This window comes from Notolepis coatsorum (genome assembly GCF_963971535.1).
Source record: "Notolepis coatsorum genome assembly, chromosome: 1".
NCBI lineage: Eukaryota > Metazoa > Chordata > Actinopteri > Aulopiformes > Paralepididae > Notolepis > Notolepis coatsorum.
This window is the reverse complement of record NC_140165.1, coordinates 205,103,326-205,122,292: the sequence shown is the minus strand read 5'-3', so window position 1 is coordinate 205,122,292 and position 18,967 is coordinate 205,103,326. Positions and strand designations below refer to the sequence as shown.

At 46.3% G+C, this 18,967-nt stretch overlaps 1 protein-coding gene across 1 annotated transcript in view; it reads left to right on the top strand.

Moving 5' to 3' along the window:
* gap43 (growth associated protein 43) overlaps positions 1–17,022 on the top strand; it is an 18,226-nt gene extending 1,204 nt beyond the window's left edge. Inside the window, exons 2-3 of the mRNA XM_084331796.1 lie at positions 4,818–5,454; positions 16,459–17,022. Coding sequence (XP_084187922.1) covers positions 4,818–5,454; positions 16,459–16,541 — 720 coding nt within the window. The 3' untranslated portion in view covers positions 16,542–17,022. The remainder of the gene's footprint in view (positions 1–4,817; positions 5,455–16,458) is intronic.
* The last annotated feature ends 1,945 nt before the right edge of the window (positions 17,023–18,967 follow it).

The window sequence follows — 18,967 nt, the reverse complement described above, 5'->3', positions numbered from 1 at the left end:
TGTGTGTGTGGGATGTGTGTGTGTGTGTGTGTGTGTGTGTGTGTGTGTGTGTGTGTGTGTGTGTGTGTGTGTGTGTGTGTGTGTGTGTGTGTGTGTGTGTGTGTGTGTGTGTGTGTGTGTGTGTGTGTGTGTGTGTGTGTGTGTGTGTCGTGGTGGGGGATGGTGTTTTTGTGTGTGGTTATAGATCGGTCGGTAAATCCATTGGCTCTGGGGTGTGGTTCTCACGCCAGTCGGTGCCCACCCAAGGACAGACACCAAGAGAGACAGACGGTAGACTGGCGCTGGTGGACAAGAGTGTTATAATAAGACAGCCTTTATTATTATTATTATTATAACAAGCGGATACCATTTATTACCTGGCTATATCAGGTGGAGCATCTGCTTTCTGGGGAAACACTGTGGTGTATTAAGCTAACTATTCCTTTAGATTTAGAACATGTATTATATTAGATAATGATGGTAACTTATTTGTCACCTAGACAACCAGGATGTCATCAGTATCTGGTGCAATACTATATGATACTGGATGACTCCCTGTGCGGGAGTGCAACAGTTTCAACTGTAATGTGTGTATAAATGTGTATTAGGGATGTATGTTGTGTAGGATAATTATGATAAATGGCAACATAATAAATTAACATTTATCTCTTTTGCAGTCAGACAGAAAGGCTGTTCCCTCTGAGCTCTACGATGTATTATATTTCATAAACCGGTTGGATAGTGGAGAGAACAGCTTTTAGATATGTATCTATGGCAACCAGAAAGGACGTCTTTACAATAAGAAAAGAGTGCAGGCTAATGCTAATGAGACATCTGCCTATTAGGTGACTTGAGAATATGTTATCTCATGGAATGCAATTAAATAGTACTGTATGGATTGGTTCATGACAAAGAGGAACTCGGGGTATGACAACGCTTACTGGGAGTGCACTTGGTGATGTGCTGCAGTTTTGGGAGGTGATGCCGCGTTTATGAATGAAAATGTGTGCCACACCGACAGATTGCCTGGAATACTGTCTGCAGCAGTGCACGTGACCAGTGTTCAATTAACAATCCAGTGTCGTCTGTAATCAATTTCTAAAGGATTTGTAATCATTTGGTGTTTAAAAAAGGATAAAGGGCTTTTCATGAGAATACTTGTAAATCTGTTACAGTACACGGTACAATATACTGCCTCTAGATTAACAAACTATAATATATATAGGTAAGCATATCTAAGACGAGATAATTCTGACTTCAGCATTTTTAGAGGACTGACAGGTAAATGTCAATAATGCAAATGATGGTGATTCAGTTGCGGTAAAATCATTAGGATCTTTTGTTTCCTTCCCATGCGGTCATATATGAGATCATTTGACACTCTCCTGGTATTGTGTTACCTTTACACTAAGCGTGCACAATTCTCGACGGTAATTGACATTACACTTCATTCCCTTATGCTAATAATGATGTCATACCCCGATATTCCCAGACACCCTTGTCATCCATCTCTCTCTCTCTCTCTCTCTCTCTCTCTCTCTCTCTCTCTCTCTCTCTCTCTCTCTCTCTCTCTCTCTCTCTCTCTCTCTCTCTCTCTCTCTCTCTCTCTCTCTCTCTCTCTTTCTCTGTGACTCACTGCTTACAGCCAGTAAGTAATTCTATTTGAGTTAAGTGCTCGGGTCAAAATTTGGCAATTGTAAGCACCCATGAGATCAGGCATTATAAAAGCCCAATAAGTCACCAGGGGGCAGCATATTATTAAGAGCATGAAGAGGGTGTGCCAGAGGTACTCTGTCTTTCTCTATGTTGGCTCCCTATGCTAATAGCGCCGGCTAATCTTACATCCCGCTACTTGCCGCAGCACTCCCTTTCACTCCATTACCAAGTAAACAGTAAACAGGCCAACTGTGAAACATTATGCACCGTATAGATGGACAACCCTCCAGGAATACACATTTTTTTATGCTGTCGAGGCCAAATTGTGGCGGATCTTCTTCTATACGACGCGGAACGGAAGATGCTTTTGAAAGGGGGGCGGTAGATAGGATAGAAAGATCCGCCAAGGAAGTGGAATTGTCCTCAACACCCCTGGGACGGCACCAGCATGCAGCCACACAGGCCACACCTTGGCCCTTGCCACACTAATATTGGAGTGACACACTGACCCTGAAGAAGACGTGTTGGTATTATGGCCTCCACCTCCTATATCATATACACATTATCCTTCTCCACAGGAACTGGCCCAGTCAACCCTCGTATCCCATATAATGGCATTATTGGAGACAGAAGGAACCAGAATTGGGGGGGAGGAGGGGTGGAATTAGACGTTGATGGATATAGCCGTTACCTCGACAATTTCACAGCTCGGAAACCATTTCCTCTCCCTCACGGTGGTGACCCTAAACAAGATGCTAACCCTTAACACCCGGCGCAAACACACACATAACCCCCCCCCCCCCCCCCCCCTTGGTGGCCCCGCCCCGGCCACACTGATTGCTCTGTCTGATTTATGAGTTCCTATTGGCTCGTTCCCCTGAGGGGTCAGGTGCACTGCCAATCAGGGTGACATATAGTCTTTCATAGCACCAACCAGCAGACAGCGCTGTGATGAGTTAGCACTCTGGTTGTCAAGGTAACCTTTGATGGTTGGGAGGGGTATGGCAGTGAATGCTGAGGAGACGCGATAGCTGCCATACTGGTTGACTGTAGAGGCTGGAGGTGGAGCCGTAGTCTGTTCCCCTCGGGTGGTTGGGAGAACATCTCCTTATTCTACAAGCATGTCTTTTATTTCAAGCATTTCTTTTGTCATTGTTTTAATGAGACATCATGTAGATCAAAAAAGGAAAATACAGGATAGCAATGAATGTAGCGAGGACAATCTGGATTTACCATTAAATCAAATCATTATTACCAAAGCATCATTATTAGCAATAGGGAGGTGTAGTGGCTACGTCATTGGTGTTTCCCGCGCGGTCCACCCTCCTTGAAATTGCCATGTATTTCCAATGGACCCATTTCTAAATTGTCTCGTTTAAAACAAATGAAGCATGAACATTGGCATGGTGTAGCTTTCTGTGTGTATTCATCCACAATCTATAGCTCAGCATGAAGAAATTCGCAATAATCGTACAAGTAGCAAAATAACAACGTTTACACTTCACGTTGGCGCTGCTGACTGACGTCACCACAGAGTAGACTCCTGGCTTTAGCAAAGTATGCTGCCAGGGAACTTATGGACATGACAGTAGACATTGCTAACGTCTAGTAAGTTTAGCTACTGTAGGTAACGTTAGCTATGGGTAAAGTTAACGTTAACGTTTGTTAGCTTGGTATCAGTGCAACTGTCAATGGCCATGACGTGTATTAGGCGACAGCACTGAACGACAGGTAAGTGTAGTTCTTTTTTAACGACAAATTAAAAACCTTATAACTAACTTTATTTCAACCAAAAATGCTTAAACAATAATCTTAGTGATAGAAGGGAACTCATTTTGTGCAAAAATGGAAAGCTTGCCAATGTTCATGAGGCAGAATTATTACAATAGCCGATAATACATTTTCCAATGACAGATCCCTATACGGGGGGACCGCACGGGAAACTAAAGTGACGTCAGACTACAACTCCCTATAACAACCTCATATTGAATCACCACAAAATGGTGTCCTTTGAGGTGTCCCGCATTTCAGACTGAATCTGTTCAACTGTGCGGTGAATACAATCGATCCACATGCACATCCACTGGTCCCTGCGTCACATGGTAGTAAACAGGGGAAATAAAGCACATATAGAGGTGGAATGTACATCATTAATTCATTTGTGAGAGCAATCAACAGCTCCCCACAAAGGCACACAGCAGGATGCAGCCACTCCACAGCCCTTCAGATTCTACGGTTTGACTTCAAACAATCTCACCTCACCCTCTTTGATGCTACACCACCTGCATGTGCTTTGAGAGTTTGTGTTTGTACTCCATTTTGTGCTTACTCATATTCCTTTAAAGTGTCTGCACATTAAGAAGGTGTTCGATCAATCAGACGTAGCCGACAGAATGCTCTACTTTCATTGATTTGCTTATTCATTTTGAATGTGTTAATTTTGTTTGCCAGTTTCAGCACTCATCATTCATTCCTTGATTTAATTTGATTTCTTTTCAGTTGATTTATATGACTCATAGCACAACCCACTATTTGATGGACAGCTATGGACCCACTTGCCCAAGGTAAAATCTTGAACGACCTTGCAATGTTGATACCCACCTGTATCTTGTCTTTTCTTCCTAACTCTATCCCTGATCCAGTCCTAAGCTTCAGCTGAATCCCAAATCAATCCCCCCAAAAAACACATCCTCCTAAGCCTTATCTTCTTCTAACCTTTTCTTCAGCAATGGCTTTAAGTAAACTATAGTTTGTTAACTTAAAGGTAATATCGATCATTTGGAATGAGGACCATGTAGACTCAACCACATATAATTACATGGAATAGCACGTAACTTAATGGTTGAGTCCGTCACTTGCCAGCGATAAGGACTGTGTAGACGTAAATCTACACAGCCTTCATTCCAAATGATCAAAGATCTGACTTGGTACACCTTTAACATCCCTCCCCCAGTGCTTCCTGTCCTTTCCCAACTCACTATCCTACTAAATGTTGTTCATGTGGTGTTGTTATCTGATTTTGAGGCTAGAATTAAGTTGGGAGCCCAACAATCAACCTCCCATATGCCCTTGCTCATTTCCAGTGGGGCTACTCCACTGCCTAAAGTTATTGTATGTTACTGTAAGTCCTTCCATCAAAGCTGTCTCTTCCCTCACCGAGCTCCTCCATCTTGTGTTTTCAGGTGGAGAAGAATGAGGAGGCGGACCAGAAGATTGAGCAGGATGGCACCAACAAACCGGAGGACAAGGCCCATAAGGCTGCCACCAAAATACAGGCGAGCTTCCGTGGACACATAACCCGGAAAAAGATGAAAGACGGAGAGGAGGAGGAGAAGGAGGGAGACAGCCCCGCTGTACCGGAGGAGGCGACGGAGGGAGGAGAGGAGGAGCAGAAGAAAGTGGACGGGGAGGAGGCGCCCGCCAAGGAGGAGGAGGCGGCCGCAGAGGAGAACAAGAAAGAGGAGGAGACAAGCCAGGCGAAAAGCCCCGTGGCGGACAAGCCCACTAACTCCCCGGCCGCTGCAGCCACCGCCACCTCCCCTGTCGCTGTGGCCACGTCCCCGGTAGCCTCCCCCGTGGCCGCCGCCGTGCCCTCTGAACCCCAGAGAGAGGAGCCCAAGGCGGAGGAGAAAGCCGAGGAGAAGCCCAAAGAGGTGGAGGCCCCAGCGGTGGCGGCCAAGACTCCCACCACAGCCACGGCCGAGGAGAAGGAGGAGAAGAGTGGTGAGAAGGAGGAGGAGGCCAGACAAGCCGACGTGCCTGTTGCTGTCAGCCCGACAGCCGAGAAGGAGGAGCCCAACCAAACACAAGACAAACAAGGTATGGAGACGTACTGTAAAGAAAGGCCTTTAATACAGCCGGATCCTGTAGAATAGCTCCCACGATACCACCTGGGCCATTTTTTGTTTGTCGGACAATAAAAGTTACAAAAGTCCTAATAAATGGAAGCCTAATAAAGATCTGTGACAGACAGTAAAGTGGTTCAACTCTTATGGGTCTGGAGGGGGAAAAAACAAAAACATCCTCACCACCATCTTAAAGATGAGAGTGTACATGTGCACTTTTGGAGTGCATTGAGTTCAGAGAGACACATACAAATGGAGAGACGCTCACGAAGTGATTACTTTCTGTAAATAACTAATAAAGAAGACTATAGGTGAGCTATTACTGGAGTCTGCTTGGCAGAGGCTCCCGGGATTGTCGAGTTTCTTGGATTTAAGGATCTCTGGCAGCAATCCACCACTCACTGGACAGAGAACTAGGCTGAATATTAGATTAGGAACCCGTGTATCTGAAGCCTATGCGATGGGAGCTCATCCTTCAGATGAGGATCAAATGGACACAGATCAGATGGGCTCGGCCATTTACATGAGCTAAACGAGTATAGAGGCTGGAGATATGAGAGTTTTTTCCTCATTGCTTGTAGAAGCATCAGGAACTCTGGGTTAAATGAGACAGCGCTGCAGTTTAGGGAACATGGAGCCATGAAGGATTTCCTTTCTCAAGGATGCCCAGATGACTTATGTTATCGATTAATCATGTTTCAGTGTTAATATTATCTATAACTATACCACAAGCACATAATGGAAGTTATGTTACCAGTTAAGTTAAGTTACCAAAATATTAACCTTTGTGCTCATTTCATTAAAGGGGAACTGCTCCCAATTTAAGAATTAATACATGTTATTCCTCTGTATTCCAACATATTTGTGAAAATGAGCAACTCTCTCGCAAATCGAGTGCTAAAACTCAAACGTGTGGTATAAAGTCTGAAGCTGCTCCATAGACAATGAATTGGAAAATATTTTATAGATGACACTGAGAGCTCATAGGGGAATGATAATAATAAGAACAATAATACATCACAAGTTTGTTTCTTACTTCTCTGGTTTCTGGCTTTGGGAGAGAGTAGCTCATGTTCCCAAATATTGATTGAACTGTCTTAGGCCATAGCATGTGTTCCCCTTTAATCAAATAATTACATTTATATAACATGACAGTAGGTCAGATTGTTTGATAATGTTCTCCAGTGGAGTAGGCCTTAAGGTACAGCTAATAGATTCCGAGGCAAACCTCCATGTGACATTCAATTATAGGAAAGGAAAAATAACTTAAAGGCCATGAAATTACATTATAACAATGATGCAACATACGCTCAACATGACCCCATATATTTTTGGTCCAAGGACTCCAAGACTGGGTCAGACAGGTAGCTAATGGCGCATGCTCAGTTTGAGGCTCTGTGGGAAAGAACACATACACGCACGCACGCACGCAGTCCACGCACGCACGCACGCACGCACGCACGCACGCACACACACACACACACACACACACACACACACACACACACACACACACACACACACACACACACACACACACACACACACACACACACACACACACACACACACACACACACACACACACACACACACACACACACACACACACACACACACACACACACACACACACACACACACACACACACACACACACACACACACACACACACACACACACACACACCGACTGGAGAACTACCAGGAAACTAGGTCACCTAGGCAGCTCTGTCTCCCTGTTGTCATAGTTACCACCTCGCTGGGATGGCTACCCTGTGTGGAGCAGACCGAGGATAACAGGTGTTCTGATTTAAATGAATGATTAATGATTCAGACTGGTCACGATCCACACTCAGGAACTCTCTCACAAACAAACATTGCATTACGGCCTAATAATCACAAATTAAGAATACCCCAGAATTGGTACCAATACAATTTAGTATAGTTATTACAATTACAATGTACAAGTCCCTTTCTTTACTGAACGCTTACACAACTATTGCTTCACCCTTGAGAGTATTTGAAATACTGTTGGTGGCCGACAGTGGGTATATCCCAGAAATGGCCCGAATCCACAATGACACCTTTTGACCATGTCCCTAACGGCTTGGCCAACGAACTGTCTCCTTTTGACCATGTCCCTAACGGCTTGGCCAACGAACTGTCTCCTTTTGACCATGTCCCTAACGGCTTGGCCAACAAACTGTCTCCTTTTGACCATGTCCCTAACGGCTTGGCCAACAAACTGTCTCCTTTTGACCATGTCCCTAACAGCTTGGCCAACAAACTGTCTCCTTTTGACCATGTCCCTAACGGCTTGGCCAACGACATTTAGACGAGTCCTGTCTTTATGTCAAACTTTAAAAGGTGGCTGGTGGGCTGATGAAGCTTATACCGCCGCGGTACATAATTTAGCAGCAACTAACAACATTGCTCAATTGGCTGCTTTTCTGTCAAAAATGGTGTCGGGTAATGGGGCCTTAGGGTCAGCCGACGTCAAAACCATCGCGCAAGGTTTTGAGGTTATTCAGTTTTTGACCCAGCCGCATGCTATAACCGCAGGGAGGGCTAGGATGTCAACGGTTGTTCACAGGCATCTTGGTTGGAGCAATCTCCCCTTGAGGAGGGGAGGGGTCTCCTCCTCAGGGCTCCCCCATGGTCTGTCCACGGAGGCGCAGGCGGTATTTTACCTGGGATCCACGCCGCCCCACACCGCGCAGCCAGAGGTGAGAGCACAGCCTCGCCAGTGGCTGCGGTGAGGCCCCCGGCCAGTGGCCATGTTTCCCCCACCTGAGATACCCTGGACATAAAGAAAACAGGTGATCACAAGGCCGACAGCCTCGGCGGCCAGAGGAATCGGCTATATTAGATGGGCACGCCCTAAAAAACCGTTGCCATCTAGCTGTGTCTAGCACGCTCTCCGGTTACTCCCCCCCGCTACGCTATGGGACTCAGGGCTCTGATGTCAAGCGGCTCCCACACCACACGTCCTGCGTCTGTGTTTGGTGAGCCTGGTGTTGTATCTGTCGACGGAGCAGGGTTCCCTGTATCTAATTTTTTTTGTCAAAGTGGGAACTCTAGGCCCAGGAGGTCGCAGCGTGGGTTCCCCCCAGCCCCGCCCTCGCCAGGCCGGGTATTACGTTAGTGCCTCCCCCGTCTGGACTTCTGATCCTGCGGTGCTCAGTCAGGCACGCGTAATTTGGGTGGTATCACCACAGGGCTACGGTGTGTAGAGACCCACCCTATCGGGCAGTGTGGGACCACACACCATGCATGTCCAGCTGCAGAGCAGGCTGTCCTCAGCAAGCTCAGCGGGGGAGCCTATGTCACCAGGGGTGATGGCCGCTCCCCCCGTATCAGACCGGCCCTTCTGTCGGGGTCCCCCCCTTGGGTGAGATTGCCTCGTTGGTAGAGTCAGGGTGCGATATCCCGGCTCCGCGGGACACCCTGCTCGCGCGGTTGGCGAGACCAGGGTTGATGACGCACAGCGGGAGGGACCGGGCCACCTATCTACAATTCCTAGCGGACCAGCGGCAGTTGGCGGCGGGGGGCGCTTTGGAATTTTTACCACATATGGCTGCAGTAGTAGCCATATGTCGGTGTGGTGTGGATGGAGAGAACACTGAGGGCGGCGCTTGTGTTACAGTTTACACACCCCCGCCCTCCGTTTTTGGGTTTGGTACAGACTCTATTATCAGAGTCCGCGGCAGTGACAGCCCTGGCCGAGGAGATTCGTTCTCTGGCGGCGAAGCAGGCCGTCGTCGTGGTCCCATGGGAGGAAGCGATGAGCGGCGTTTCCTCCCAATATTCTCTGGTGCCCGAGAAATCATGGAGGGGTGTCAGACCCATACTGGACCTGTCCCATGGAAGGTTCTGGTCCTCGGCCGGTCAGAGAAGATTGCCAGGTCTCATGCCAGACAGGTTGTGGAATTCCTCACCAGCCTGGGTTTTGCTGTAGACTGGAAGTAGAGTACTCCTCTTCCCAGTCAACGGGTGGAGTACTTGGGCTTATTTCTAAGCTCAAGGTCTATATGGGCATCCCTCTCAGAGCAGTGGCAAGAAGATATTCTCGGCGCGCTCTGGACGTTCCGTCCTGGCAGGACGGTTACGGTGCTGACCGTGATACGCCTGCGCGTATTATGGCATCTGCTCAAGCTGTGGTCCCTCTTGGCCTCCTCTTCATGAGGAGGATACAGAGGTAGGTTTTTCAGTGTGAAAATAGTCCCTGTGAGAGTCAAGTGAAAGCTGCTGAAGGTTCCCATGTCAGTACTGGGGGACCTCGCTCTCTGGGGGGGGCCTGGGGCCCTCACCAGCGGGGTCCCCATGGGCAGCAGGCTGTCACACGTCACGGTCTTCACTGACGCCTCCCTCACGGGATGGGGGGGGGACGTGTCGGGCCAATGCAGTAGGGGGCAGCTGGCAGGACCATGCTGCCCGGTCTGCACTACATTTCAATGTGTTGGAATTGAAGGCAGTCCTTCTGGTCCTCAAACGACTCGGCCACCTTGTGGTCGGCAAGCATGTTTTGATCAGGACGGACAACACGATGTCAGCATCGTATATCAACAGACAGGGAGGAGTACGCTCCCCCCGTCTGTACCGGGCGGCGGTCGAGCTCTGGCTATGAGCGTCTCTCAATCTGCGCAGCCTGAGGGCTCTCCACATCTCCGGCAGGGAGAATGTGGGTGCAGATGTGATATCGCGGTGCGGTCCTCACCCCGACGAGTGGGGCCTACGTCCAGACATAGTCAGACAGGTCTGGGACCGATTCGGGAAGGCCATGGTGGACCTGTTTGCGAGCAGACAGTCCCACGAGTGCCCCTTGTGGTTCTCGGTCAGTCGGAAGGACAACCCCTCTCTGGGGGTGGATGCCTTCTCGATGTATCCATGGCCGCCCGGGATTCTGTACGCGTTCCCCCCCATACACCTGGTAGCTCAGCTGTTGGAGCGGGTACGTCGGGAGCGCAGGACTTTGGTCCTGATCGCACCGGACCGGGGCACGGCTGTGTGGTTCCCGGTCCTGATTCAGCTCTTGGTGGCCCCGCCGTGGCCTGTTCCGTGGTCACCGCGGGCCCTCTCTCAGGCACATGGGACGCTGTTTCTGTGTCCTGTTCTGGGGCAGCCATTGATGGTTTGGCTGCTGAAAGGGTGAATCTGGAGGGGATGTGTCTTAACACTACTGTGGTTAACACCATCCGGAACATGAACGCTCCGTCCACTACCGCGGTTTACGCTGGGAAGTGGCGTATGTTTCAGGAGTGGTGTGAGGTTGGGGGCCTGGACCCAGTGTCTTGCCCCCTGGACTCGGTTCTTTCCTTCCTCCAGTCTATCCTGAATAGGCTGTCGGCCTCGACAGTGAGGGTGTACGTCGCGGCTATATCCTCTTGTCACGTGGGCTTTGAGGGCGGTGCGCTGTTCAGCCACCCTCTCATGAAACGTTTCCTGCTTGGCACTCGGCGTCTCAAGCCTGTGGAACGTTCTCTGTCTCCGAGTTGGGACCTCCAACTGGTCCTGGGCCGGTTGTCGGAGGCCCCGTTTGAGCCTCTTGAGCAGGCGCCATTGGATCGGCTGTCTTTTAAGACCCTGTTCCTTTTGGCCATCACCTCCGCTAAGCGCGTGGGTGAGCTGTGTGCTCTCTCGGTGCGGCCTGAGTGCCTGTCTATTCGGGCCGATAGCGGTGCGACTCTGAGGCCTAATCCGGTCTTCATGCCAAGGAATATCCGGAGCTCTTTTCGCTCCAGGGATATTGTGATTCAGGCGTTTCATCCTCCTCCTCACGCTAGTGGGTTGGAGTCGAGCCTTCACCTGTCGTGTCCTGTCCGTGCACTGGGGGTAAACCAGTCGGACACAGGATCTCAGGGCTTCTGATCAACTGTTTGTTTGTTACGGTGGCCCTCGCACGGGTGAGGCGCTGTCCAAGCAGCGCCTGTCACATTGGTTGTGCGAGGGCATTGCCCTTTGCTTCATGTTGGCTGGACAGGTTCCCCCCGGGGGCGTCAGGACGCACTCCACTCGTGGTGTGGCGGCCTCTGCTGCCCTGTTGGGGGGGGGGCTCGGTGGAGGACATCTGTGCTGCGGCCTCCTGGTCCTCCCCGAGTCCTTTCGTTAGGTTTTACCTCATGGACATGACTGGGGGTTCTGTCTCCCAGGCGGTCCTGAGGTCCGGGACCTCTCCTGCATCCCACCATCAGGTGGGCTAGCAGGAGTGTGTGGGTGTGGACCGCGGGGTGCTGTATCACACGTGGTCCCGCTTGCGCTGTGTGTTCGGGGGTGCCTGGTTCCCCTTTTTTCGCACTTTGGTTGGAGTTGACTGCCTCCCCCCCTTCGTTAGGATGGGCGGGTGGACGGGACTCCCCTCCTCCCTGGCTGGGGCTTACGGGCCCTCAGGGGGTGCATTTGACGTGGCCACGCGTCCGCTCTGCCCTTTATCTCAGCAGGCAGAGCGAGACGCGAAGCCAGATGATATATAACGTAAGGTTATCCTATAACCCTAGTGATCTCGCTCTTCAGCGCCCTGAGGTCCCTTGGATGTTTTCCGCGTATGGAATTCGAACTTGGAAGGGTGAGGCGTGACCACATCCGGCGTAATATAGGGGCACGCATAGGGGTCGCATGGTCACGTGCAAGTGGGTGCATTTGTTTTGTTTCCCAGAGCACACGAGGTGCTGGAGATAATGATATATCTCAGTAGGCAGAGCGAGACGCTCAGCCAGTATGCATATAACTAGGGTTATAGGATAACCTTGCGTTATAGCAGTAATGTACGGTAGGATGGACTTCTAGGATTATCACTGTGGGATTAGAGCAACAGAGCTACATACAAAAACAGATTTCAATGAATAATTGATGAGCTTGGCTGGTCACAATCTAGACACCCTACTGGGAAAGCCTGTGTGACGGACTTCTGTTGAACAAATCCCAGCAATAGGTTTGTCATACTCTACCAGTCATCATGTTACAATATGACATCAATGTCATATTGAATCACATCATTACTTTAGGTTACAGACAAACTGACTCATCATTTTCCAGTAAGCATCATTGGAAATACGTGACATATAGGCCACCTCTCAAATGGTGGTTTCTACTAGATAGACCTACTCTCAAAAGATGGTTTCTACTAGATATGTAAATCCCGGACCCTATCCCGGACCGTATTTGATTATTATTATTTTATTCTTAGGCTTATTTTATTCTTTATTCTAAGGCTTATTTTTTTATTCTTATTCGTGACTAATTGTTTTGTCTACCTAAATGTTTACTGTGAGTGATTTGTAGTGCCAAATTTCCCTTGTGATGATTAAAGTATTTGTATTCTATTCTATTCTATTCTATTCTATTCTATTCTATTCTATTCTATTCTATTCTATTCTATTCTATTATATTCTATTCTATTATATTCTATTCTGTATACCTACTCTCAAAAGATGGTTTCTACTAGATAGACCTACTCTCAAAAGATGGTTTCTACTAGATAGACCTACTCTCAAAAGATGGTTTCTACTAGATAGACCTACTCTCAAAAGATGGTTTTCTACTAGATAGACCTACTCTCAAATGGTGGTTTCTATAGATAGGCCTATACTTTCAAAAGATGGTTTCTGGCATAATGTGTTAAAATTATGTGCCATGGTAAGACATTCTCTTACATAATAATAATATTAATATTAATAATAATAATAATAATAATAATAATAATAATAATAATAATAATAATAATAATAATAATAATAATAATAATAATAATAATAATAATAATAATAATAATAATAATAATAATAATAATAATAATAATAATAATAATAATAATAATAATAATAATAATAATAATAATACTAAAATAAATTAATAAAATACTCTGAGTGGAAATAATTTTGTGTCAAGTCCTTCCCAGTTAAACTGATATTATTGTTAGAGAGGATTTTAGTTGGCAAAACCAATTGAAGTGTAGGGGTGCTGCTGAGACAGAAAGGGGTGTAATTGTATTCAGCAACCAGGGTCCAGTCAACATGATGCCACTGTGTGTGTGGATGCATGGCTAAACACAATGTTACTGCAGCTCTCTTACCTGGAGGCTGACAACTGCTTAGCCTTGCTATGACTCATTCTGCCATGAGTCACACACACACACACACACACACACACACACACACACACACACACACACACACACACACACACACACACACACACACACACACGCATGCACGCACGCACGCACGCATGCACGCACGCACACACACACACACACGCACACGCACACGCACACACACACACACACACGTACACCAGTATCCTCATGTCCCAGTGGAAAGTAGACTGTGGGATGCAATGATGTCATTTGTTCATGTCTACTCTTTCTATTAAAAGAGCATGAGATCATCATGATATGACATCACCATCACCTTGAACGCATGTGAATGCGGCTTCCTTTAGACACCATGACATGAAGAGATCTATAACCAGGACCTCATTATGCCTATGCACTGTCACATCGTAGAAGAAGACATTAAACTTATAAAGACCCTTAACAAATCACACCCATTAACTCATTGACTGCCACATTGACTGTTTTCCCATCTTTACTCCCTGGCGCCAGCGTTATTGACCATTTTCACGATGTTTGACCCATCGTATATTCTATATTATAGCTATGGAGACAATAGTATGGCTCATTTGACAGGCATTATTTATACTCCAACAGGGACAAACCAGTTAATTTCTACATACTTTTGTTTGTGCGCTATTCCACGCTAAACATCGTCCCGTTTCAAAATAATCCAGTCTCGTTTTCTAGATCGTGAGATATGCCGTGTTATATGCATATGCACAATTTTCTGGTTGCTCACCTGAAACCTATATTATTTCCAAATCAAAGGTATATACCATATAGATGTTTCCACACAAAGTCATCAAGGGGGGGGGGGGTCGTTTTACGAAGCTGCGATCGTTACCAAAAGCATGTTTTAGGTTCGGTAAAATACGACACTGTGATCAATACAAAAGCATGTTTTAGGTTCGGTAAAATATACCTAAAATAGACCTTACCTTTGTCAGAAGGTACTCCAAAATGAATAATCCCAGTAGTTCCATCGCGATCGCCATTACCGGTGTGCATTGGGTCTGGCTAGAATACGGAAAACAATAGGTTTCAGGCGAGCAAATCGGCGACAGATGGCTGTGTGCTGCTCACGTTGAGGGGGAGGGGATTCTTGCAGCCCGATGCACTGATACACAACTGAGAGACCCAGTTCAAAAGGTAGGCGATACTGCCACCTGTCGGGATTCGATCGTCATTGCAATTTTAACGTAGGCAGCAGTGCCAGGGAGACACAGGCAGGTCCGTGCAAGTGTTTAGAATGGGAAAATCGAAAACAATTTAAAAGGATCTAAACCCGAACTATCTCGAGTTTGGCGCTCAACACTTGGATTCGAAACCCGAACTATCTCGGGTTTGGCGCAGAATGAGTTCATGAACACTTGTGATTTATAAACGCCACTCTTCAGTATCAGTCAAGGTGGGCGACATGTTCTGTTCACTCTAGTTTGCCTTGTATTTTCAACATTTTAAGTTTTCATTTTGTTGTACAAAGCAAAAGACGAGTCTACTGTATTTTGACAACGTCCAGTATGAACACTGACCCTGTCAAGGGTAGACACAGGTATAGACTGCTTCAACCTGATGACAGAAACTAACAGAAACATTCTCAATGGACTACATCTGATTTCCTGTCAGCTATATATATATTAGCAAACACAGCAACAGGAAATAAACATGGGTGGGTCTCAGCTGTTCCATAGCAACGCAATTGGACTGAAACCGTCAATTCATATCTTCACACATTTAGTATATACCCAACTATCAGCCTGGTGGGGTAACAGTTTACCCACCTATCAGCCTGGTGGGGTAACAGTTTATCCACCTATCAGCCTGGTGGGGTAACAGTTTACCCACCTATCAGCCTGGTAGGGTAACAGTTTACCCAACTATCAGCCTGGTGGGGTAACAGTTTACCCAACTATCAGCCTGGTGGGGTAACAGTTTACTCACCTATCAGCCTGGTAGGGTAACAGTTTACTCACCTATCAGCCTGGTGGGGTAACAGTTTACCCACCTATCAGCCTGGTGGGGTAACAGTTTACTCACCTATCAGCCTGGCGGGGTAACAGTTTACTCACCTATCAGCCTGGTGGGGTAACAGTTTACTCACCTATCAGCCTGGCGGGGTAACAGTTTACTCACCTATCAGCCTGGTGGGGTAACAGTTTACTCACCTATCAGCCTGGTGGGGTAACAGTTTACTCACCTATCAGCCTGGTGGGGTAACAGTTTACTCACCTATCAGCCTGGTGGGGTAACAGTTTACTCACCTATCAGCCTGGTGGGGTAACAGTTTACTCACCTCTCCTCAGCAGTAAACCCAGGCATTTTAAACCTGAATCTTTGGGAGGAGTAACTTCCATCTTGCGACGGGTCAAAGACCACAAGCAATTTAAGATTTAATATCCACCTCATCCAGGTAAAAATCAATATTAGTACAAAATTGGCCCTTGGTATCGCAACCGATATGGCAGTCAAAGATGCTGCTGCTGTTAGCAATGCACCATCAGTAAAGATGCCTTTTAAGTCACACATACTGTGGGCCCATTAGGAGTTCTCTATTCCTCTATTATTTACATAGTGAGTGGGAGACGTCAGGGATGCACGCTGTGCCCCCTAACTCATACATGTTGGTTTTTACTAAAATGATATGACGCGAACAAAAGCCTCTACGGTTCAATTTACCTTCCTCGTCTTCCCTCCCTCTTTATCTTTCTAATTATCCTCCTTTTCCCTTCTCTCCATCACACTTCCCTCCCTCTCTTCCCCGCTTTCCTTCTTCAACTATCTCTCTCATGCTCCTCTTCTTCCCCTCCCCCTCCTCCTTCTTCATCTTCTTCTTCTCCGCCCTACTCCCTGTGTTCCTCCACCCAGATACTGCAGAGGAGTCTAAAGCAAAGGAGGCGCCGGTCCCTGCGGAGGCAGCGGCGGAGGCTGAAGAGACCAAGGATGACTAAGAGAAAGTTTAACATAGAGAAAGAAGAATTAACCATATGATGACGAAATAACACAAAAAAAAAAAATCTAAAAAAGGTCGCTCTTCGACCTTCCCAATGTGAGGGCAGTCCGTTTCTATTTGTTTGTCATTTTTTGTGTGGCAATGATTTTCTCGTGTCGGGGGGAGTTTCCAGCGTGAATTTCTTTTGGCTCGATAGCTAATGCTATGAGGAAAGTGGGGATGATGATGATGTTGGTGGTGATGATGATTATGTTGATGATGATGATGATGATGATGATGATGATGATGATGATGATGATGATGATGATGATGATGATGATGATGATGATGATGATATGATTTGGTGCATTTTTGCTATTTACTGTGAGTGAAACTGTGGTTGAATGAATCCAACCCAACTGGAAATGCACACATTTTAAAAATGTATTTGCAATTGTACTGTACATTATTCACATTGCAATGCACTTTCTCTAACCACATTCACACCCGATCTGTACATCATGCAAACGCAACGCACGCACACACACACACACACACACACACACACACACACACACACACACACACAAAGTCAATTCTGAAATGCAACTCCATTTCTTTCTCTCTCCAACTACTTTGCTTTCCAGGTGAATTGAATAATGTATCCAATAGGGAGGTGTATTGAAAACATAAAAATAATAAATCTAATGTATGCATACAGTATGTGATATGTGTGATATTTCCAGTTGGCGCTTTGTCCCAAATAGAACATATAAAAATGACAAAAAAATATTCCTCTCTCCAATTCGGCTTGAGTAGTTCAAGCTGCGGTTTACACCCCCTTTTAGAAACCTTCTCACTTTAGTCACACATACAAAGTGTCTATAAGGACCTGTGGCCATTTTTAACGATGTGATCAGTCAATATGGAAATCAACGCTTAATGACGGTGTTACCGGCCTTTTAGGCGATGACCTTTTCCCTGCTAAACCAACAGTAGCATGAACCATCGCACCAAAATGCATGATGGGAACTCTCCCTCTGAGAGGAACTTTATCGCAGTCACAAAAGTTAAGAGGTGTGGCGGCTTCTTTTTGATGTCTTTGGTGTTGTTATGACAGTTTGATATGAATTTGGGAAAAACTACTCTTGCACTGATGTTAAGAAGAAGAAGGGAAAAAAAAGAAGATAAGAAAATCAAACAAACAAGCAAACTAAAAAATACTTTTTTCCTATGTTCCAGTGAGTGCAATGTCCAGTTTCAATCTTACCAAGGAGTTAAAACTTGTGAGAAAAAATATGAAAAAATTAAAATGGTTTCAATGTCTGTTTTCAAAATAAAGCAAATGTGCCAATTACCATCCTAAGATGTCTGTCTGTTTGACGGTGTGTTGCAGAGGGACCTCTGTTTGAGAACCCTGTGGACATTATTACTGTGCTAAAAGTCTCCAGGGAACAGCAGTCCTTGTGTACACTTATTTAGTGAGGTATTTATACATTTATTTACCTTTTTTTGTATTTCAAACCTGTGACAGAATTAGCATATTTAACTAAATCTGTACATAACAGTGATACAACTAAGTGGAATTGGAGCTATGATATCTGATATAAAATAGGTGGTGTTACAATTGTTCTCCATAGGCCTATATCATGCAACTGCAAGTTAATTTGCAAAACACAAAAAATTTGTTTTCTAATCCTAAACCTTTCAGTTTATTGTACATTTAACGTGTACAACTCTAGTGTTAAAGGAACACGCCAACATTTTGGGAAATTAGCTTACCGTCTTCTCCAGAGAGAAGAAGATATAGATACCAGTTTCCTCTCTGTGTGTGTTCAGTAGAAAGCTATCTGGATGCGTGTTAGCCTAGCTTAGCACAATGAATGGAAGCGGACAGTGACAGGTAGCCTTCGGGAGAGGTGTTAGTTGGACAATGCCTAGGCTAACCGTCACTGTACGCTTCCATTCATTGTGCTAAGCTAGGCTAACGTGCAGCCAGATAGCTTTCTACTAAACGCACAGAGAGGAAACTGGTATCTATCTTATTGTCTCTCTCTGGAGAAGACGTTAAGTGAATTTCCCAAAATGTTGGCGTATTCTTTTAAATGTTCAGAATCTTGGACCCCTAGCCCTATTTCCTAATCATCAACGATGTTGCCGGTTGTTACGTCCTTTCTGAGCACAAGCCATGCTGTGCTTCACAGTGGATGCCTACAGCTCTGGCTAGTTTGCCACAAAGCTAATGGAAAGTAATGGGGCCAGCACTTTTGACAATGCTTTTTTACAGTGGCCCCAATACTTTACAGTAGTTTTGTGTCAAACTGGAGGAGCGGGTATCCAGTATAAAGCCAGCATGGATTGTACTGAGGGAGGACTCTTCGTCTTCGTCAACATCATCAATAAGTAGGACATAACAATTAGAGGTCCAATATTCTTAACTTACCC